This window comes from Triturus cristatus, chromosome 9 (assembly GCF_964204655.1).
Source record: "Triturus cristatus chromosome 9, aTriCri1.1, whole genome shotgun sequence".
NCBI lineage: Eukaryota > Metazoa > Chordata > Amphibia > Caudata > Salamandridae > Triturus > Triturus cristatus.
Window position 1 is genome coordinate 153801084 of NC_140592.1, and position 23121 is coordinate 153824204.

The 23121-nt window shown below is 43.2% G+C and overlaps 1 protein-coding gene across 1 annotated transcript in view; it reads right to left on the bottom strand.

The window, feature by feature from the left end:
* The window catches only part of LOC146797563 (parapinopsin-like), a 130234-nt gene that overhangs the window by 50862 nt on the left and 56251 nt on the right, over nt 1-23121 (bottom strand). Inside the window, exon 2 of the mRNA XM_085624636.1 lies at nt 3680-4008. Coding sequence (XP_085480762.1) covers nt 3680-4008 — 329 coding nt within the window. The remainder of the gene's footprint in view (nt 1-3679; nt 4009-23121) is intronic.

Genomic DNA, 23121 nt, shown 5'->3' on the forward strand with positions numbered 1-23121 from the left:
AAGAGGCACCATGATGTGAGCCTCAGCCTAAATGGTGGGTGGCAGTCAAGGGAGCTGCAGCGTATGGATGGGAGGGATCTTCGCTCTAGGATGGAGGTGGGCTGCAAGAGTATCCATCCTCATTGCTACGTCTGTGTGGGTCATACTGAGGCTTGGAGCATTCCAGGGCCTACGGCGTGCAAAGAGGAAGTCTGGTAGGGCCAATTTCCCCCTGCTCCTTGGACGTCTCAGTACATGAAAAGGAAGGCGAGCCCTCACTCCTTGCCAAATTAATTTGGTGACTAGTGAGCACAGGCGCGGCAATAGATCTCGGTCAAGTTCAATGGGCTGGGCTTGAAAAAGATATAAAAAATTTGGTAAGACTGACATTTTACCAGCGTTAATCATTCCTAGCCAGGAGATGTAGAGGGGAGTCCATCTCTTGAAGTCTTGTTGTACTTGTGTTACCAAAGATGGGTAGTTGGCCTTGTAGAGGCCCCCAATATTGGCCGTAAGATGGACCCCCAAATAAAGTAGAGAGTGTTTGGCTCATTGTAAAGTCGTCTGGCTCCTCAATCTAGTTGCCTCAGCAGCAGAGAGCGAGAGATTAAGTATAGATGATTTGGACAAATATACCCTAAATCCCGCCACCTGTTCAAAATGGTTCAGTTCTCCCTGCACCGCCCGAAGTGAGGAGGCCGGTTCCATAAGTGTGAGCAAGATGTCATCGGCAAAGAGAGATGCCTTGTGATCTATACCACTGAAGCGGATGCCTCGAATCTCTTCGTTTGACCGGAATTTTGCTGCAAGGGGTTCGATACTGAGGGCAAATAAAAGGCGGGAGAGTGGGCATCCCTACCGGGTGCCCCTGCTTAGAACAAAGGGGAGTGATGGACAGCCGTTGACTATAACCCGGGAGTTTGGGAGGTGGTAGTTGGCCTTGATCATGTTAAGGAATACGTCTCCAAAGCCGAATTTCCGCATGGCTAGGAAGAGGAACGACCAGTCCACCCTGTTGAAGGCCTTTTCCACGTCTAGGCCCACCAGGATTGCTGGAAGCTCAAATTTAGTCACCTTCTCACTCAGATGAATGGTGCGTGTGATAATATTGTGTGTTTGCCTTCCTTTTATAAAACCGGATTGGTCAGGGTGGACCAGATCGGGCATCAGGTTCTCCAATCTAACATGCTATTGCCTGGAATAATTTGGTGAGGTGTGGGATGAGCTCAGAGGCATAGCATTTAAAAGATTGCTCCCTCTCAGGTAGGAAGGCCTGTAGGGCGTCTGGTTCGTGCCGCTACGCCATTTTGAAGACGGCCTCGGAGCTTATGCGCATAAGATTCGGGGGCATTTACCAGTCACGACCCTTCACGATCAGGCATTTTCAAGGTTCTTGATGAATCCATGGACACTGCTGGCTGCAGGCATGTAGAGTAGTGCTCACTACATGCTGTGGAATCACTACGCGGCAGTCGTCGGGTCCGGAGCTGAAGCGGCTCACGTCGGCTCAGTCATCTTACTTGGCCACGCCCCCAATGAGGGGTACTTTATCCCTTATAATACATGATCACACCATCACCATCACAATCACCATCACCACAAAACACTTAATTCCTTAGTGCATAGATCTTTCATTTAAAAGAGAGAGCATGTTTGCAAACATAAAGAATAACAATAGAATATCTAATGCAAAATTAAATGCATCAAAAGCTGTGAGATATTTCTTGTAAGATGATATTAGAATCAGTTTAATACAAGTCATTTTTTTAAAAAGGAACAATTTCCCGGAATGTGTAGAAACATGCAGAAAGAGTCTAAATAGCTAGAGGTTTACCAAACAAATTGGCATACATATCTTGTTTCTGGCTGTCACTGCACAGCTAGAAAACAGAGCAGAAAGAAAGAAAAGACATGTTTTGTTTTGTTCCTTAAACAGCTGCTTCAGTTATGCTCCGTGATTTGACCTGCCTTTCCCTTTGGCTGCAGGCTATTCCCAATTATTACAGTTGGGTTAATCAGCGACTGAGTACGTCACAAGTCGCCTCTTAAAAATAAATTACAGACATGTTTTTATGCAGGGATTGTAGAGTCCCATGTGTTATTCAAGAGAAGAAATCCCCCCTGTCATATATTATAAGGATAATGCAAGTCACTGAGGAGTTCCATAACCATATAGTTCCTTTATAAGTTTATGGAATTCTGAGGTGGCTTACAATATCCTTATTCATGTACGCCAGGGGTTATTTAATCTCATATAATACAGGCCACACCATCACCTTTCCCAAAAACCACTTAAAACCTTGGTGCAAGCTGTTTCATATGAAAGAGGAGCATGTTTGCAAACATGAGGACTAAAAAATAACTCTCATGCAAAATGAAACCCATCATAAATCTGTTAAATATTTGTTGCAAACAGATATTAGGAACAGTACAATACTAGTCAGTTTAAGGAAAATGAACAGCTGTAGTAGCTTGGAATGTGTAAAATTTGCAGAAAGATTCTATCTTTTCTCTACCTAAGGAGTGCAAAAATAAACACATTCTCTCTGCTTGCCATGGTAAGCTATTAAAATAGAGAAGAAGAAAGAAAACAATGGTCCATTTGTTGCTTTAAACAGCTGCGTTAGTTATGCTCCCTGACCTGACAGCCTTTCCCCTGGGCTGCTCGCTCTGACCGCAGGCTTTGTGAGGTCAGAACTCAACTGTAATAACCTTTTGACAGTCGAGCTCTGACGTCTTTTCTTTATTATCGGCGACTTGGTGCATCATAAAAAGAAATTAGTGACTTCTATTTATACAGTGATTACAGAATCCCATGTATTATAAAATATATTACATTAGAAGTAATAACTTACTACAGTAGAGTTCTGACGTCCCAATGCCTGCTGCCAGGGCCAGCAGCCGAGGGAAAAGACAGGTCAGGTCACAGACCATAACTAAAGGAGCTGTTTAAAGAATGAAGGAGTGGACCAAATACATTTCTTCACTTTTCAAATGGGAGAGATTAAGCTAAGTTTGACGTAAAACCAGCCTGTCCTCTTCTTTATTGTAAAGCTGGGTAAATAGTGCAAAATGAGTTGGCAGAGGTTGTTGCTGAATTAATCTTCATAGATCTTATATGTGTAAAATTATTTCTAAGTGAAAAATGTCTCTGTTTTTTTAATGGTTTCAGAATCTCTTTTCCCTATTGCAGAACCGGTAGTAATAACTTCTTCAAAATGTGTTCATTCCATTGGCTAGTACACTAGATACAAAGTGGTCTAAAATATAATTGTCTCCATTACACGCCATTGGAAAATGTATGCAGTCATGGCCCACAGCACTGCTGCCTCCTGCAGCCTTCCATATGCATCAATGCCAAGATGCTTTAGCCTTCTTTTGAAGATAAGCTTCTTTGCTTTCCACATCAATTCCTGTCAAAAAACAAATAGTTCAATAATATCTCTTTCACTTTCTCTGGACCCACTGCCCATTTTCAGCTCCAGTACAGGACATTCAAACCCCCAGGCAAAGTTTTTGCTGTTTTGGCAACCCCTACTTCTACAAGCAACAGGGCCATATTTAAAGCCATTAGACACTATCTGGTACTTACTAGTGACGGCGCCCTAAAGCAACTCCCTATTATCAGCGTAAGTGCTGCCCCCCTCACTTTTCTGTAAACCACTTAGCTGTCGAAATTGAGTTGCTCTTTTGATTTTACCTGTCTCAGGGTCCACATCAGGTATCCATATGAAACCACAATGGTGATAAAAGGAATGGAGCAGCAGAAGGAGAAGTAACAGATTATGTATGAAACATTGAACGGGTCACTGCTGTACCAGTTGGGAGCGCAGGATGTCTCCACCCCTTCCAGCTCATAGCTACCCCAGCCAAAGAGAGGTGGGGTGTTCCATATGAGAGACCACAGCCAGGAGATGATCACTCCAGCCGCTGCTTGCCGGCTAGAAAACGTCACTGTCCCCAAGGGCTTGCAAACCACGATCACACGTTCCACGGCTATGACTGCCACAGTGCACAGAGATGCAATACCTGCACAAAATAAGCACACATATTAATTTGACAAATGATGAAAACGTTGTTCTCTAAATGCAGCTTTGTTCCTGCAGAAATATTATTTCTGACCACATTATCTGAAAGAATGAACGATTTTATCAAAATATAACAATATGACATAGATTTGCATGGAATGGAACTATGCATGATGTGTTATGAATGCAGAAAAGCAAGCTATTTGTAAATATAGCTGCCTCACCTGGTAAACATCGTTTACCCCAAAACTGGATAACCGCATGCCGTTACAACGCATGCCATTACTCCGCAAGTCGGAACAACGACTTGGTCTAGGGGTCATAGGGTGTTGGAATTAAAATCCAAAACCTTCCTTACAGTTGCACAGACTAGAGTTGGAATAGTAAATGATACAATTCCAAAATCCAGCGCCCCCCCAGAGCAAGTCGTTGTTCCGACTTGCGGAGTAATGGCATGCGTTGTTACAACGCGGTCGTTGTAATGACCGCGTTGTAATGGCATGCGTAAAAAAAGCATGCAGGAAAATGAGGCATATTCCCTCACCTAGATTCTTTTTAGCTCTGCTGTAAATGTTAGCAATCCAGAACAGCATTCATACACATACATGCATACAGTATGAACTTTTGGTCAGCACCATTCAGCCTTTGACTATTGACATTTTTTTTAACAATTGCCATTGACAGGGTGGGGTGTACTTTGATGTAGCAGAGATTGCATTTTATTTGTAGCGATGCACTATATTGCCACGTGTAGAGCAAACCCACATATAATCCTTTGTTGTATTAACGTGAGGTGTTAGAATTTCCAAATGTAATATGAACGTGATGTGTTTAGGCCTTTAAATAATCATATGGAAAACTAACGGAAAGTAAATTTAACTAGCCGAAAATATTAACTTGAAGAGCTTGTGTTGTGGTATTAACATCCATTCATGTATTAAAATCATCATTAATTGTGACATGTCATACGTAGGTAAAGCAATAATCGAATGGGCCTTATTTCCTGAGGAATTTCGTTAAGCTCATATGCCATTTTTCTTATGTTAGCTGAAGTCTTGTAGGCCTGAAATGCATTTCTCTGAAGGCTCTCACTTGAGAATTAATCGTTGAATTAATGTGTGCTGTCGATTTCATTATTTCTCATTTTTTGTGTTGCAGGTGGAAGAAACACCCTTCTTAGCTAGCATAATGTCTTTGTGTTTTAGTCAGGCAATGAGAGAGAAGGAGATACATCGTGAGCGAAAGCCTTTAAGGAAAATTGTTGTGTTTTCACACCGGAGGAGGCCTTGAAATCAAGGTCAGCATGTTGCAGTTCAGGAACACTGCTATCCCATGGACAATTACCTTTGAGATGACTTCCAGAGTGGATGGCGTGACCTGCAAGGACTCTTGGGAAGATACCTGTAATAATGCAATGTTAGAGTAGGGAAGAGCCCACTTCTTCTCTACCTTCGGAGAGAGAGCATCTTAGAACAAGCACTGTCTCTGTAGCTTTACGTGGAGAGCATTCTTTGGGAGATTCCACAGACTGACACCTTTATGTCTTGCCCCGGAAGATGCTTAAGTAGGGATCCCATTGTAGTGGTAGAGTAGGGATAGATTGATGCTTCATATTCATCAACCCTCGATGCAGGGAAATTTTGACTCATGCTTTCTGATCCTCTGCATCCTATTTCTTGAATTAATGTTATGTTATGTTATGTTATGTTAGGAGTTTATAAAGCGCAACAGCTGCCCCAGCTAAGAGGCGTCCCGGCGCTAAGCAGCAAGAGAATAGCACGCACGGAAGGCACAGGGAGGCCTACAGAGAAGGAAAAAGAAATGTTTTGATGGCTTTCCTAAAATGGAGATAGTTAGTGAGCCCACGAATATGGGCCGGCGAAAAATTCCAGAGAATGCCGGCTCTGTTACGAAAAGAGATGCCACCGGCACGAACCCTTCTCACGTGGGGGTCACTACCAGGCATTGTCCCATAGATCGAAGCGATCGCGTGGGTGTATAGGGTAAGAGAAGGTCGGTCAAGATTTGCGGGGATGCTAATTTCAGGATGTTGTAGGCTATACACAGTACCTTAAACCCAATTCGCCTGGCCACAGGCAACCAGTGGATGCGGCGGATGGCACCTGTAACTGAACAGGTTCTGCGCAGGTCAAGGAGGGATCTTGCGGCCGCCATCTGGACTCTCTGTAGCCTCTGTATTTCAGACTTGTTAACTCCCAGATATAAAGAGCAGGCATAATCGAGTCTAGACAGGATCAAGGCCTGGATAATGATCTGCCTCGTCGGGGCATCAAAGAAGCCCAGGATAGGTTTGAGTCCGCGCAGCAGATCAAAACAAGTTCCCGCCACCTTTTTGGTCTGAGTCTGAAAATTGAGTGAAGTGTCCATCCAGACCCCTAGGTTCTTCACTACAGGCTTAGGGACAGGGGCAGTGCCTAGACTCTTTGGCCACCATAGCTCGTTCCAGCGGTCATGGTTCCCTCCCACCAACAACACCTCCGACTTGTTGGCATTCAGTTGGAGACGGTTGGTGGTCATTCACTCGGCAACTGCCGAGAGGTCGCCCCGAAATTTCCTGGTATCCTGCTTGGGGTAGCTCGAGAGAGCCACCACCAACTGTGTATTGTCGGCATAAGAGACCATGGTCAGCCCTTTGCTCTTGGCTACTCCGGCCAGAGGTTGGACATAGAGATTGAAGAGCTGAGGGCTCAGGGACGAGCCTTGTGGGGCCCCTTGACCTATAGGAAAAGTACCAGAAGCAAAAGGGGGGGGGGGGGGCAATCACCTGAAACGTCCTGTCCGCAAGGAAGGATGAAAGCCACTTAAATGCTGAGCCAGTAACTCCAGCTTCCGACAGACGACTCAGCAAAATGGCGTGAGACACCGTGTCAAACGCGGCACTGAGATCCAAAAGGATCAGTGCCGACGACTGCCCCGCGTCTAAGGCTTTCCAAAGATGTTCAGTCATGGCCAAAAGTGCTGTTGCCGGGGCAAAAAACATTTTGAGAGGGGTCAAGCCTGTGATTTGCAGTAAGATATTCTGTGAGAAGGGAATTGATGTAGGCCTCTGTAATCTTCGCAGTCCAAGGTAACAGGGAGATAGGCCGAAAGCTTTCAGGTTTTTTGGGGTCTAAGAAAGGTTTCTTAACCCCTTCAGCGCGGCGCGGATTACCGCGCCGTGCTGAAGGTTCCGTGCGCGGGCGGGGCCGTGACGGAGCGGTTCCGTCATGCGCACAGCGCAACCGACGCGCATGACGGAACCGCTCCGTCACTCGCATCGAAGGGGTTAAGCAGCGGTATTACCCTGGCCTGTTTCCAAGACTTGGTTAAAGAAGGGGTCAACCCAAAATCACTGGGACCTGTGTATAGAACAGTATAAACAAAACTGGTCCCAGCACAAAACAAACCATATAAAATAAGCATCAATAAACATTTAGACAGAAAACTGAAGAAAGTTCAAGTGTTATTTTAATCACACTGAACCAACGTAAGCATGTAGTTTATTCAATTATTTAGATACACATCTTTTCAACAAATAATGAATGTGCCCCGAAAGGGAGGGAAAGGAGGGGGAGGGGAGTTTTTGATTGAGTGTGGAATTTAAGGGAAAAGTAAGAACAATAGTGTATCCACTTAATCACAACCGAATTGGTCGGCATTATTTAATCAATGCCACATGTTACACATAGAACCCATCATAAGATACAATGTAAACAAATTCGAAAAACGCCATGTATAATGAAAATCACAGTGCACCATGTACTAGTGATGATACTGGCAGTAATGTTGTGTCGACGTTTCGACCCCTTGATTCGTGTAGATGTACACTTGGACCTTACAAAGTGGGGTCTTCCTCAGGACTAGGGTGCATGTGGAAAAAGAGGGGGGGGAAAGGCACTCAACGTTAGAAACACGAATCCACTGTCGTGTAATCCAAGAGCCGTCCAAGAACACTGGGTACCCACCAGAGAATGAATCCTCGTAGTCGAGCCTCACTTCATGAATGAGTGGCTGCCTTTCTCATTCATGAAGTGAGGCTCGACTACGAGGATTGGGTATCCAGTGGAGGCACAGCCCCGTTTCTTTACCCAAACACGTGGAATAGTGGCCACGGCTCCATCAAGGCTGTTCTTGGACGGCTCTTGGGTTACACGACAGTGGATTCGTGTTTCTAACGTTCTAATTCGATTGTGATTAAGTGGATACACTATTGTTCTTACTTTTCCCTTAAATTCCACACTCAATCACAAACCCCCCTCCCCCTTCTTTCCCTCCCTTTCGGGGCACATTCATTATTTGTTGAAAAGATGTGTATCTAAATAATTGAATCAACTACATGCTTACGTTGGTTCAGTGTGATTAAAATAACACTTGAACTTTCTTCAGTTTTCTGTCTAAATGTTTATTGATGCTTATTTTATATGGTTTGTTTTGTGCTGGGACCAGTTTTGTTTATAATGTTTCCAAGACTTGGGCACGGCCGCTGCACTCAGGGAACCGTTGATCACCTGTTCCAATGAGTGTATGATGGTAGGTAAAATTTTTCGGAATGGGTCAGGCTTCAGGGGATCAGCAGGGGAGCCTGGCTTAACTTTGGAACAAAGTGTAAGTAGATCCTCTTGAGTAATGGGGGAAAGAACCTCAAGGATACTGTTGTAAAGTCAAGAAATTCAGGTAAGAAAAGTGACTTTATTATACACCACCAACACAGTCCAATCCCTCCAGTCACCAGAGTCAAACGAGGGAGGCAGCAATAGAATCTTCACACAATGGGAGGGGAAGTACCAACAGGAAGGATCAGGAGGGGGGGAAATAACGGAACGTTCCATGGATTACAACACATCTCCCTGGGCAGAGGAAGAAACAGCGGAAAAAACAATATTAGACAGAGAAACAATTAATTTGAACATGTAAATGATGCACCAACTAAGGTGTAAAAAGTTGATATAGAGATAAAGTTAACTTGTACTATAGTCTTTGTGCCATGAAGGATATCTGATGTTTCTTGTCCATCTGCGCATAATGTCAAAGTTAGTAGACGAGGACACAGCTACTCCATCCCCCATCTGGGGAGGTTTGCAATTTACCACTCTGTCCATTCCCCACGTTTGTCCATTTTCCAAATGGACAACATTTCTTCCTACACTTGCAATTTTGACAGGCTCAGAAAATCTAGAATAATTTCTCCTTTTAGCCGGTGGTAAGTCTATACGAACCCACTCTCCTGGTTTAAATGATGGTGCCTTGATGCTCTTGTTATGGTCATACCTCATTTTGTATTTCTCTTGTTGATTTACAATTTTCCTTGTGATGTCCGACCTGTCTATCTTGCAGTTGTATGTCTTGCGCAGCCACCCTGCTGTGAGGTTGGTCTTAGGTTTCCTTCCTTTTAGAGACACAAAAGGTGAAACTCGTGTGATTGTGTTAGGTGCAGTTCTGTATGCCCATATTATTTCTTGCAAGGCTTGCTTGGCAGCTATACCTGTGGCTTCTGCTCTTTGTAGACATTCTTTGATGACCCGGTTCATGCGTTCTACCAAACCATTAGCTCTGGGACAATATAACGCTGTTTTAAGATGGTTAATTCGTAGGTCAAACAGGAAGTTCTTCATTAAGTCTGAGGTAAATTGGACCCCATTGTCCATTACAATAGAATCTGGTATACCCTCTTCATAGAAAGTCTCTTTTAAAAATTGAATTAGATTTTTTGTATCAATAATGCTTACCCATTTGGTTACCACCCACCTTGAGTGATAGTCCATGAGGACCAGGATAAATCAGTAGCTTGTCTAAGGTTTAGAGGTCCAATAATGTCCAATGCCAGTTTGGACCATGGACGGTCTGGAACTTCAACCGGTGACAATGGAGGTTTCCTTATAGACAGCGTTTTGTCACCTTTGGCACAGTCTACACAGTTTTTAACTATATTCTCCACCTTTCTGTCCATACCTGGCCACCAGTATTCTTCCCTTACTTTGTTTTTAGTTAAACTCCGACCAAGATGCCGTATGTGCGCTAGAGTAATGATTTTGTCTCTTATACCTTCAGGGGGTACAATTTTCCCGCCACGGTATATGGTTTCATTAATTATGCTCATTTCTTGCCTCACTTCCCAGAATCTACCCACCGGGTCAGGCAACATGTTCTTCCGCTCCGGCCACCCATTTTTGATGAGTTCTTTTAAGGTTCTTGATGTACTGTCAAGTTTTTGTTGGTTTTCCCATTCTTTCTTTATCAATCCAGTTACCTCTAACACCACTACATCACCTCCTTCATCCCTCGTGTCACAATCAACCTTTATGGGGGCACGAGAAAGAAAATCAGCTATCACGTTGGCTCTTCCTGGTACATATTCCACTTTGAAGTTGAACCCTTCCAGTCCTATCATCCATTTAGCTATCCTAGGTGTCAACCTGGTGGAACCTTTGGTTGTGAATACATAGGTGAAAGGTTTGTGGTCTGTTTTGATAGTAAAAGGTATCCCCCACAGAAAGAATTTAAAATGGTTAGCAGCCCAAAAACAAGCCAACGCCTCTTTTTCAATTACTGAGTAGTTTTGCTCGGAACCTTTTAATGTTCTAGAGGCAAACGCAATCACTTGTTCTGTGTTTCCTATCTTTTGTGTCAGACTGGCTCCTAACCCTTTATTGCTGGCATCTGTGGAGAGATAGGTAGTTTTTGTAGGATCAAATCTACCTAGGAAAGGAGCTTGGGTAATGCAAATTTTGATATCCGAAAATGCCTTTTTGCAGTCTTCATTCCAATCAAAAGGTGTTTAATTTTGAGGAGATTACGCAATGGCTCCACCCTGCTGGCATAATTTTGAATAAATTTAGAATAATACTCAGATAATACTAAAAAGGATTTCAATTCCTCTACATTGGTGGGAGCAGCTGCTTCGAGTATGGCTTCCACCAGATTCATTTTGGGTTTTATTCCTTCACTGGAAATGGTATGCCTTAAATATTCTACAGATTTTACTCCTATTTGGCACTTGTCTCTTTTTAATGTCAGTCCCGCTTGGCTCAACTTTTGTAGGTTAATCCTCAACCTGTCATTGTGTTCGAGATCATCTCTGCCAAAAATCAAAATGTCATCTTAAAAACACAGAGTACCGGGTACGTCTTTGAGCACGTGCTGCATAATTCTTTGAAATGCAGCCGCAGCAGATGCTAGCCCAAAAGGCATTCGGAGATATTGGAATGCTCCCATTGGTGTAATGATTGAAGTTAGGTGACGGCACTCAGGGTGCAATTCCACTTGGTGATATGCCGATGATAAATCAAGGACACTGAAATGACTAGCATCTTTAATGAGGGTAAGGATTTTATGTATTCTGGGTAACGGGTGCCTATCTACCCAAATATTTTTATTTAGGTCCCTAAGGTCAATGCAAAGTCTAATTTCTTTGCTAGCAGCCTTAGTCGTGATCACAATGGGGGATAACCATTGAGAGCACTCTATTAGTTCTATGACTCCTAGCTCTAGTAGTCTATTTAGCTCTTTCTGTAACGGTTCATGCATTAAATGAGGAATTGGCCTTACTTTATGGGTAATGGCCTTGGCCTTGTCTTTAAGTTTAATGCAATGCTGGTAATCTTTAAGTAGCCCTAATTTATTTGTAAATACTTCCGGAAATTCTTCACATACAACTTGGCCACATACTGATCTATCCACTAAAAGAACTTGATCACTGCTGTTGGGATCGAGCTTCATACCTAGGTCTTTTTGATGTTTCCACCCAATTAAATTGGACCCTTTTTCAGATACATAAATTTTGCCAACTGTGCTTCTACCTTTATATTCAATTCTCATAGTGGTCATCCCTAGCAGTGAAATAAGGTCTCCCCCATACCCTCTGGGTTTTATGTCCGCTTCTTCAAGTGTTCCTAACTTATTGGGAAACAACTCTTCAAATACTTTACCGTCTAATAAGGTGTATGGGGAGCATGAATCAGCGAAAACTCTGACCAACTTGTTGTCTACTGTGATAGTGCATTCTGGAAATTTGACTGTACTATCTTTATCTTCTACTTTTGACTATTGACATTTTTTTTAACAATTGCCATTGACAGGGTGGGGTGTACTTTGATGTAGCAGAGATTGCATTTTATTTGTAGCGATGCACTATATTGCCACGTGTAGAGCAAACCCACATATAATCCTTTGTTGTATTAACGTGAGGTGTTAGAATTTCCAAATGTAATATGAACGTGATGTGTTTAGGCCTTTAAATAATCATATGGAAAACTAACGGAAAGTAAATTTAACTAGCCGAAAATATTAACTTGAAGAGCTTGTGTTGTGGTATTAACATCCATTCATGTATTAAAATCATCATTAATTGTGACATGTCATACGTAGGTAAAGCAATAATCGAATGGGCCTTATTTCCTGAGGAATTTCGTTTAGCTCATATGCCATTTTTCTTATGTTAGCTGAAGTCTTGTAGGCCTGAAATGCATTTCTCTGAAGGCTCTCACTTGAGAATTAATCGTTGAATTAATGTGTGCTGTCGATTTCATTATTTCTCATTTTTTGTGTTGCAGGTGGAAGAAACACCCTTCTTAGCTAGCATAATGTCTTTGTGTTTTAGTCAGGCAATGAGAGAGAAGGAGATACATCGTGAGCGAAAGCCTTTAAGGAAAATTGTTGTGTTTTCACACCGGAGGAGGCCTTGAAATCAAGGTCAGCATGTTGCAGTTCAGGAACACTGCTATCCCATGGACAATTACCTTTGAGATGACTTCCAGAGTGGATGGCGTGACCTGCAAGGACTCTTGGGAAGATACCTGTAATAATGCAATGTTAGAGTAGGGAAGAGCCCACTTCTTCTCTACCTTCGGAGAGAGAGCATCTTAGAACAAGCACTGTCTCTGTAGCTTTACGTGGAGAGCATTCTTTGGGAGATTCCACAGACTGACACCTTTATGTCTTGCCCCGGAAGATGCTTAAGTAGGGATCCCATTGTAGTGGTAGAGTAGGGATAGATTGATGCTTCATATTCATCAACCCTCGATGCAGGGAAATTTTGACTCATGCTTTCTGATCCTCTGCATCCTATTTCTTGAATTAATGTTATGTTATGTTATGTTATGTTAGGAGTTTATAAAGCGCAACAGCTGCCCCAGCTAAGAGGCGTCCCGGCGCTAAGCAGCAAGAGAATAGCACGCACGGAAGGCACAGGGAGGCCTACAGAGAAGGAAAAAGAAATGTTTTGATGGCTTTCCTAAAATGGAGATAGTTAGTGAGCCCACGAATATGGGCCGGCGAAAAATTCCAGAGAATGCCGGCTCTGTTACGAAAAGAGATGCCACCGGCACGAACCCTTCTCACGTGGGGGTCACTACCAGGCATTGTCCCATAGATCGAAGCGATCGCGTGGGTGTATAGGGTAAGAGAAGGTCGGTCAAGATTTGCGGGGATGCTAATTTCAGGATGTTGTAGGCTATACACAGTACCTTAAACCCAATTCGCCTGGCCACAGGCAACCAGTGGATGCGGCGGATGGCACCTGTAACTGAACAGGTTCTGCGCAGGTCAAGGAGGGATCTTGCGGCCGCCATCTGGACTCTCTGTAGCCTCTGTATTTCAGACTTGTTAACTCCCAGATATAAAGAGCAGGCATAATCGAGTCTAGACAGGATCAAGGCCTGGATAATGATCTGCCTCGTCGGGGCATCAAAGAAGCCCAGGATAGGTTTGAGTCCGCGCAGCAGATCAAAACAAGTTCCCGCCACCTTTTTGGTCTGAGTCTGAAAATTGAGTGAAGTGTCCATCCAGACCCCTAGGTTCTTCACTACAGGCTTAGGGACAGGGGCAGTGCCTAGACTCTTTGGCCACCATAGCTCGTTCCAGCGGTCATGGTTCCCTCCCACCAACAACACCTCCGACTTGTTGGCATTCAGTTGGAGACGGTTGGTGGTCATTCACTCGGCAACTGCCGAGAGGTCGCCCCGAAATTTCCTGGTATCCTGCTTGGGGTAGCTCGAGAGAGCCACCACCAACTGTGTATTGTCGGCATAAGAGACCATGGTCAGCCCTTTGCTCTTGGCTACTCCGGCCAGAGGTTGGACATAGAGATTGAAGAGCTGAGGGCTCAGGGACGAGCCTTGTGGGGCCCCTTGACCTATAGGAAAAGTACCAGAAGCAAAAGGGGGGGGGCAATCACCTGAAACGTCCTGTCCGCAAGGAAGGATGAAAGCCACTTAAATGCTGAGCCAGTAACTCCAGCTTCCGACAGACGACTCAGCAAAATGGCGTGAGACACCGTGTCAAACGCGGCACTGAGATCCAAAAGGATCAGTGCCGACGACTGCCCCGCGTCTAAGGCTTTCCAAAGATGTTCAGTCATGGCCAAAAGTGCTGTGGCCGGGGCAAAAAACATTTTGAGAGGGGTCAAGCCTGTGATTTGCAGTAAGATATTCTGTGAGAAGGGAATTGATGTAGGCCTCTGTAATCTTCGCAGTCCAAGGTAACAGGGAGATAGGCCGAAAGCTTTCAGGTTTTTTGGGGTCTAAGAAAGGTTTCTTAACCCCTTCAGCGCGGCGCGGATTACCGCGCCGTGCTGAAGGTTCCGTGCGCGGGCGGGGCCGTGACGGAGCGGTTCCGTCATGCGCACAGCGCAACCGACGCGCATGACGGAACCGCTCCGTCACTCGCATCGAAGGGGTTAAGCAGCGGTATTACCCTGGCCTGTTTCCAAGACTTGGTTAAAGAAGGGGTCAACCCAAAATCACTGGGACCTGTGTATAGAACAGTATAAACAAAACTGGTCCCAGCACAAAACAAACCATATAAAATAAGCATCAATAAACATTTTGACAGAAAACTGAAGAAAGTTCAAGTGTTATTTTAATCACACTGAACCAACGTAAGCATGTAGTTTATTCAATTATTTAGATACACATCTTTTCAACAAATAATGAATGTGCCCCGAAAGGGAGGGAAAGGAGGGGGAGGGGAGTTTTTGATTGAGTGTGGAATTTAAGGGAAAAGTAAGAACAATAGTGTATCCACTTAATCACAACCGAATTGGTCGGCATTATTTAATCAATGCCACATGTTACACATAGAACCCATCATAAGATACAATGTAAACAAATTCAAAAAACGCCATGTATAATGAAAATCACAGTGCACCATGTACTAGTGATGATACTGGCAGTAATGTTGTGTCGACGTTTCGACCCCTTGATTCGTGTAGATGTACACTTGGACCTTACAAAGTGGGGTCTTCCTCAGGACTAGGGTGCATGTGGAAAAAGAGGGGGGGAAAGGCACTCAACGTTAGAAACACGAATCCACTGTCGTGTAATCCAAGAGCCGTCCAAGAACACTGGGTACCCACCAGAGAATGAATCCTCGTAGTCGAGCCTCACTTCATGAATGAGTGGCTGCCTTTCTCATTCATGAAGTGAGGCTCGACTACGAGGATTGGGTATCCAGTGGAGGCACAGCCCCGTTTCTTTACCCAAACACGTGGAATAGTGGCCACGGCTCCATCAAGGCTGTTCTTGGACGGCTCTTGGGTTACACGACAGTGGATTCGTGTTTCTAACGTTCTAATTCGATTGTGATTAAGTGGATACACTATTGTTCTTACTTTTCCCTTAAATTCCACACTCAATCACAAACCCCCCTCCCCCTTCTTTCCCTCCCTTTCGGGGCACATTCATTATTTGTTGAAAAGATGTGTATCTAAATAATTGAATCAACTACATGCTTACGTTGGTTCAGTGTGATTAAAATAACACTTGAACTTTCTTCAGTTTTCTGTCTAAATGTTTATTGATGCTTATTTTATATGGTTTGTTTTGTGCTGGGACCAGTTTTGTTTATAATGTTTCCAAGACTTGGGCACGGCCGCTGCACTCAGGGAACCGTTGATCACCTGTTCCAATGAGTGTATGATGGTGGGTAAAATTTTTCGGAATGGGTCAGGCTTCAGGGGATCAGCAGGGGAGCCTGGCTTAACTTTGGAACAAAGTGTAAGTAGATCCTCTTGAGTAATGGGGGAAAGAACCTCAAGGATACTGTTGTAAAGTCAAGAAATTCAGGTAAGAAAAGTGACTTTATTATACACCACCAACACAGTCCAATCCCTCCAGTCACCAGAGTCAAACGAGGGAGGCAGCAATAGAATCTTCACACAATGGGAGGGGAAGTACCAACAGGAAGGATCAGGAGGGGGGGAAATAACGGAACGTTCCATGGATTACAACACATCTCCCTGGGCAGAGGAAGAAACAGCGGAAAAAACAATATTAAACAGAGAAACAATTAATTTGAACATGTAAATGATGCACCAACTAAGGTGTAAAAAGTTGATATAGAGATAAAGTTAACTTGTACTATAGTCTTTGTGCCATGAAGGATATCTGATGTTTCTTGTCGATCTGCGCATAATGTCAAAGTTAGTAGACGAGGACACAGCTACTCCATCCCCCATCTGGGGAGGTTTGCAATTTACCACTCTGTCCATTCCCCACGTTTGTCCATTTTCCAAATGGACAACATTTCTTCCTACACTTGCAATTTTGACAGGCTCAGAAAATCTAGAATAATTTCTCCTTTTAGCCGGTGGTAAGTCTATACGAACCCACTCTCCTGGTTTAAATGATGGTGCCTTGATGCTCTTGTTATGGTCATACCTCATTTTGTATTTCTCTTGTTGATTTACAATTTTCCTTGTGATGTCCGACCTGTCTATCTTGCAGTTGTATGTCTTGCGCAGCCACCCTGCTGTGAGGTTGGTCTTAGGTTTCCTTCCTTTTAGAGACACAAAAGGTGAAACTCGTGTGATTGTGTTAGGTGCAGTTCTGTATGCCCATATTATTTCTTGCAAGGCTTGCTTGGCAGCTATACCTGTGGCTTCTGCTCTTTGTAGACATTCTTTGATGACCGTGTTCATGCGTTTTACCAAACCATTAGCTCTGGGACAATATAACGCTGTTTTAAGATGGTTAATTCGTAGGTCAAACAGGAAGTTCTTCATTAAGTCTGAGGTAAATTGGACCCCATTGTCCATTACAATAGAATCTGGTATACCCTCTTCATAGAAAGTCTCTTTTAAAAATTGAATTAGATTTTTTGTATCAATAATGCTTACCCATTTGGTTACCACCCACCTTGAGTGATAGTCCATGAGGACCAGGATAAATCAGTAGCTTGTCTAAGGTTTAGAGGTCCAATAATGTCCAATGCCAGTTTGGACCATGGACGGTCTGGAACTTCAACCGGTGACAATGGAGGTTTCCTTATAGACAGCGTTTTGTCACCTTTGGCACAGTCTACACAGTTTTTAACTATATTCTCCACCTTTCTGTCCATACCTGGCCACCAGTATTCTTCCCTTACTTTGTTTTTAGTTAAACTCCGACCAAGATGCCGTATGTGCGCTAGAGTAATGATTTTGTCTCTTATACCTTCAGGGGGTACAATTTTCCCTCCACGGTATATGGTTTCATTAATTATGCTCATTTCTTGCCTCACTTCCCAGAATCTACCCACCGGGTCAGGCAACATGTTCTTCCGCTCCGGCCACCCATTTTTGATGAGTTCTTTTAAGGTTCTTGATGTACTGTCAAGTTTTTGTTGGTTTTCCCATTCTTTCTTTATCAATCCAGTTACCTCTAACACCACTACATCACCTCCTTCATCCCTCGTGTCACAATCAACCTTTATGGGGGCACGAGAAAGAAAATCAGCTATCACGTTGGCTCTTCCTGGTACATATTCCACTTTGAAGTTGAACCCTTCCAGTCCTATCATCCATTTAGCTATCCTAGGTGTCAACCTGGTGGAACCTTTGGTTGTGAATACATAGGTGAAAGGTTTGTGGTCTGTTTTGATAGTAAAAGGTATCCCCCACAGAAAGAATTTAAAATGGTTAGCAGCCCAAAAACAAGCCAACGCCTCTTTTTCAATTACTGAGTAGTTTTGCTCGGCACCTTTTAATGTTCTAGAGGCAAACGCAATCACTTGTTCTGTGTTTCCTATCTTTTGTGTCAGACTGGCTCCTAACCCTTTATTGCTGGCATCTGTGGAGAGATAGGTAGTTTTTGTAGGATCAAATCTACCTAGGAAAGGAGCTTGGGTAATGCAAATTTTGATATCCGAAAATGCCTTTTTGCAGTCTTCATTCCAATCAAAAGGTGTTTAATTTTGAGGAGATTACGCAATGGCTCCACCCTGCTGGCATAATTTTGAATAAATTTAGAATAATACTCAGATAATACTAAAAAGGATTTCAATTCCTCTACATTGGTGGGAGCAGCTGCTTCGAGTATGGCTTCCACCAGATTCATTTTGGGTTTTATTCCTTCACTGGAAATGGTATGCCTTAAATATTCTACAGATTTTACTCCTATTTGGCACTTGTCTCTTTTTAATGTCAGTCCCGCTTGGCTCAACTTTTGTAGGTTAATCCTCAACCTGTCATTGTGTTCGAGATCATCTCTGCCAAAAATCAAAATGTCATCTTAAAAACACAGAGTACCGGGTACGTCTTTGAGCACGTGCTGCATAATTCTTTGAAATGCAGCCGCAGCAGATGCTAGCCCAAAAGGCATTCGGAGATATTGGAATGCTCCCATTGGTGTAATGATTGAAGTTAGGTGACGGCACTCAGGGTGCAATTCCACTTGGTGATATGCCGATGATAAATCAAGGACACTGAAATGACTAGCATCTTTAATGAGGGTAAGGATTTTATGTATTCTGGGTAACGGGTGCCTATCTACCCAAATATTTTTATTTAGGTCCCTAAGGTCAATGCAAAGTCTAATTTCTTTGCTAGCAGCCTTAGTCGTGATCACAATGGGGGATAACCATTGAGAGCACTCTATTAGTTCTATGACTCCTAGCTCTAGTAGTCTATTTAGCTCTTTCTGTAACGGTTCATGCATTAAATGAGGAATTGGCCTTACTTTATGGGTAATGGCCTTGGCCTTGTCTTTAAGTTTAATGCAATGCTGGTAATCTTTAAGTAGCCCTAATTTATTTGTAAATACTTCCGGAAATTCTTCACATACAACTTGGCCACATACTGATCTATCCACTAAAAGAACTTGATCACTGCTGTTGGGATCGAGCTTCATACCTAGGTCTTTTTGATGTTTCCACCCAATTAAATTGGACCCTTTTTCAGATACATACATTTTGCCAACTGTGCTTCTACCTTTATATTCAATTCTCATAGTGGTCATCCCTAGCAGTGAAATAAGGTCTCCCCCATACCCTCTGGGTTTTATGTCCGCTTCTTCAAGTGTTCCTAACTTATTGGGAAACAACTCTTCAAATACTTTACCGTCTAATAAGGTGTATGGGGAGCATGAATCAGCGAAAACTCTGACCAACTTGTTGTCTACTGTGATAGTGCATTCTGGAAATTTGACTGTACTATCTTTATCTTCTACTTGGAACACCAATTTTGTGTTTGCAGGTATGGTTTCTGATTCTATCAGAGAAACTCTTTTTGAGTTTTCATGACATGCTCTGGCTATGTGTCCCTTCTTTCCACACTTATGGCATGTCGCACTCTTTGCAGGACAAGAAGGACTATTGGCCAAATGTGCTGGGTTTCCACACCTATAACACTTCATTTTGGAATTTGTGCTTACATTTTTTTTCTGTTTGAGATCTTTCTCCTTTGAAGATTCTTGTTTCACAATAGTATTAACCTCATGACATTTGGATTCATCAGTTACATTTATTTCTTTTATACATTCAGCTGTGTGTTCAACGCTTAAAGCTATCTCGATTGCTTGTTTCAGATCCGGATTACCTGTCAATAACTTCTCTTGAATTTTATGATTGTTCGTGCATCTGACTAATTGGTCTCTAATAAGAGAATCGGTTAGCCCTTCGAACTCACAAGTCTTGGATAAACCCTTTAGTGCTGCAATATAAGATTTTACCTTTTCACTTTTACCTTTAGTTCTTGAAAAAAAATTGTGCCTTTCCAACACTACATTTATTGCTTTACCAAAATACTTCTCCAGTTTGTTCATCGTAGCTAAGTACACGTTGAAATCACCTTCACTTCCTCCTTCATCCTCAGTGTCAGGGCCTTCTAAGTTATTGTAAATCTTCCTGCCTTCTACTCCTAGGTTATGCAGTAGAATGTGCTGCTTCCTAAAATTTGAAAACTTTTCTCCTCCTATCGCTATCAAATATGATTCAAATATTACTCTCCAATCTTTCCAACATATAGTAGGATCACCTTCTTCATTTAGAAAAGGAGGAGGTAACGTCATGTTTAGCGCAGCCACGGTGAATTTATACAAAACCTGCTTTCCAACTTAAACTTAGAACTTGTGTTGTATATGAAAACCACCTTATAAAACAGTTAACCGTAAAACTTACAGAATGGCTGGAAAAAATCACCTTAAACCACAACCTAAAATAAATTCAGTGCAATAATGTATGAGACAGTATTTCACAACAATTATGACAGGCATAAAATAACAATTGCGCAAATTATGTAAACAACTTGAGCCTATCAGCGTGCAACATTCCTTTGCTGGTAAGAAAACGGCAGACACAACTGTACCCATCAATGTGTAAAAATTCCTGCAATGTATACTTATAGAATTGTCGAATAAAATATGTGGCCACAATGATAAAATTAGCAGAGTAACTATTCCATGGATGAACCCCACAGGATTGATAGGCAATATAGAATAAGCTGTGCCTATCAGCGTGTACTCCAACGATAATAAAATGAGCAGAGTGTACAGTTATAGATGAACCCCACAGGATTGATAGGCAATTATAGAATAAGCTGTGCCTATCAGCGTGTGCTCCTTCTGTACTAGCCACAACAGTATGGAAAAATTAACAGTACATGAACAACAGAGGCTTGTAGATAGGAAGTGGTAAAAAGCTGTGCCTATATGCGTGGCCTCAAATTCCCATCACTGGAGACTTCCTTTGGAAAGTGAAGAAGAGGAAAATAAGTAGTTTTTCCTGTCACTTTGATGAATCTGCTGACAGGAACATAAAGCCACACGGGGCGCTCGACTGCTGAGGGATATTCTCACCAAGAAATGCCGGTCCTAACGCACAATGAAAGAACAAGGAAACGAAAAGGTTTGTGGGTGTATGTACCTCCCACTATGTGGACATAATATAAGCCTTGCCAATCGCCGCCACATGGAAGATAACGTGGAAACACTTAGAAGCAACCCTTGTGAGGAGTCGCCAACTCCGCTCACCGGTAAGGAAAAATTCCACAGAGCGCCGCGCAGCCACTACTTCATGAAAGAATGTTGGGGAGAAAACATATCTGGCTTAATGCAACTCCTCAATGCATGTGTGTACAGGAATCCTTCCCAATCGCCGCCAACAACACGCAGCGTAAACACGGAGACTCCTGAATCAATTTCAGTGAAATCGCCAGCCTCTCGCACAGTGAGGACAGAGTTCACGGAGGCGCCGCACAGCCCACACTTACTTCGCTGAAGAAGGCTCCTTCTTTTGACACGAAGATAACCTGTATTGGCTGCCAACACCAAACAGCATCCGCAGGACCAGGAAGTTCCGCTGCAATCACTGAATCTCCTCACAGAAACGACTGGACAAGACTGAATAATGCTGAATCAGCAGGGTATGGTGGTGCAACTGCCCCCCCGCAGTGCTCACCGCCAGTGTTGTAAAGTCAAGAAATTCAGGTAAGAAAAGTGACTTTATTATACACCACCAACACAGTCCAATCCCTCCAGTCACCAGAGTCAAACGAGGGAGTTAGCAATAGAATCTTCACACAATGGGAGGGGAAGTGCCAACAGGAAGGATCAGGAGGGGGGGGAAATAACGGAACGTTCCATGGATTACAACAGATACCATTGGTGGAGTCGCAGGATGTCTCAGGGGGGCCTATAAGGACCATAGCTAAGCTTTAATGAATGTCCTCAACCTTCCTGACAAAGAAGGTTGTCAGCTCATTGCATTGCCGGTCGGAGGTAATCAACGAGCCTATGGCGTCTTTCTGGGTTTTTAGATCCGAGACTATCATAAAAATGCTCTTAGCCGGATTAGTGCTCCTGCTGATTTGCTCTGCGTAGAACGCTGCGCGCTCAACGTGGATAGCCCTATGGTACCGCTTAACGTCAGCGCGGTAGAGATCCTTGGAGGTAGGGTCAAAGTCCCGTCTGCAGGTTCTCTCCAGCTTCTTACAGATCTTATGTAAGGCAGGTAATTTAATGTTGTACCAAGGGTTAGATTTAGTATGACGGTTCATGGACAACTTGGCTGGAATAAGGCCATCCAAAGGCTGAGTGATCCAATTGGAGAAGACTGAATTGGCCTCATTAGGGTCAGCCGGAACGGCTGGAGAGGTGGCAGCAAGATGGATTTGAAATTATTCCCAATTCAGATTATGCCAGGGGCGCTTAAGAGAAAAAGTATTCACTAAATTGCACGCCGGCATTGTCTTGTTTATGCTGCATTGCCTCAATCTTATTCACAGATTTGGCGTTATGATGAATCCCATGTATTTTTACACTCTCGTTTTGATGTGACTTTATGCACAATTATTTCTGGCTTTGTAATAAATTAACTAACCTTACATAGTTGTCTGTGTTTACTATGTTTCAAAAGAATTCCTGTTGAATTGACTAGTGATAATTACAACTTTTCTCCCTCCTACGCTTACATGCTGCTAAAAAGAACCATCGGACTGTGATTCTAGAACAGATCCAGAACTTACTGGCTCTGCCCTTACAGCTTCAGGCTATGGCATTTCACAAAAGGTAACAGGGGTCTTTAATTGCTGCTCTAAAGTAACGTAGCTTCTCTACTGTTGGCAATATTCTTCTGCCTCCCCACCACTTGCTGTCATTCTCTCCCTCCCCTGCCATCTCCCGCCCACCCCCCAGGCTCAGGATGCAGCTGATGCCTTCATCCTCTGCCACCAACTGCTATGTGGCACCACTTCTCATGCTTTAGCCTTTGAAAATGCTTAATGAATGATTGAATTGCTTTACAAGTATTGACAAAGCCAAACCCCTCCAAAATGGCTACTGCTCAAACATATGCATACACAGCAGGAATCTTCCTTTGGATTATCCAAAAAATAAAAAATTAATCTATTACAAGATGGCCACTGTGG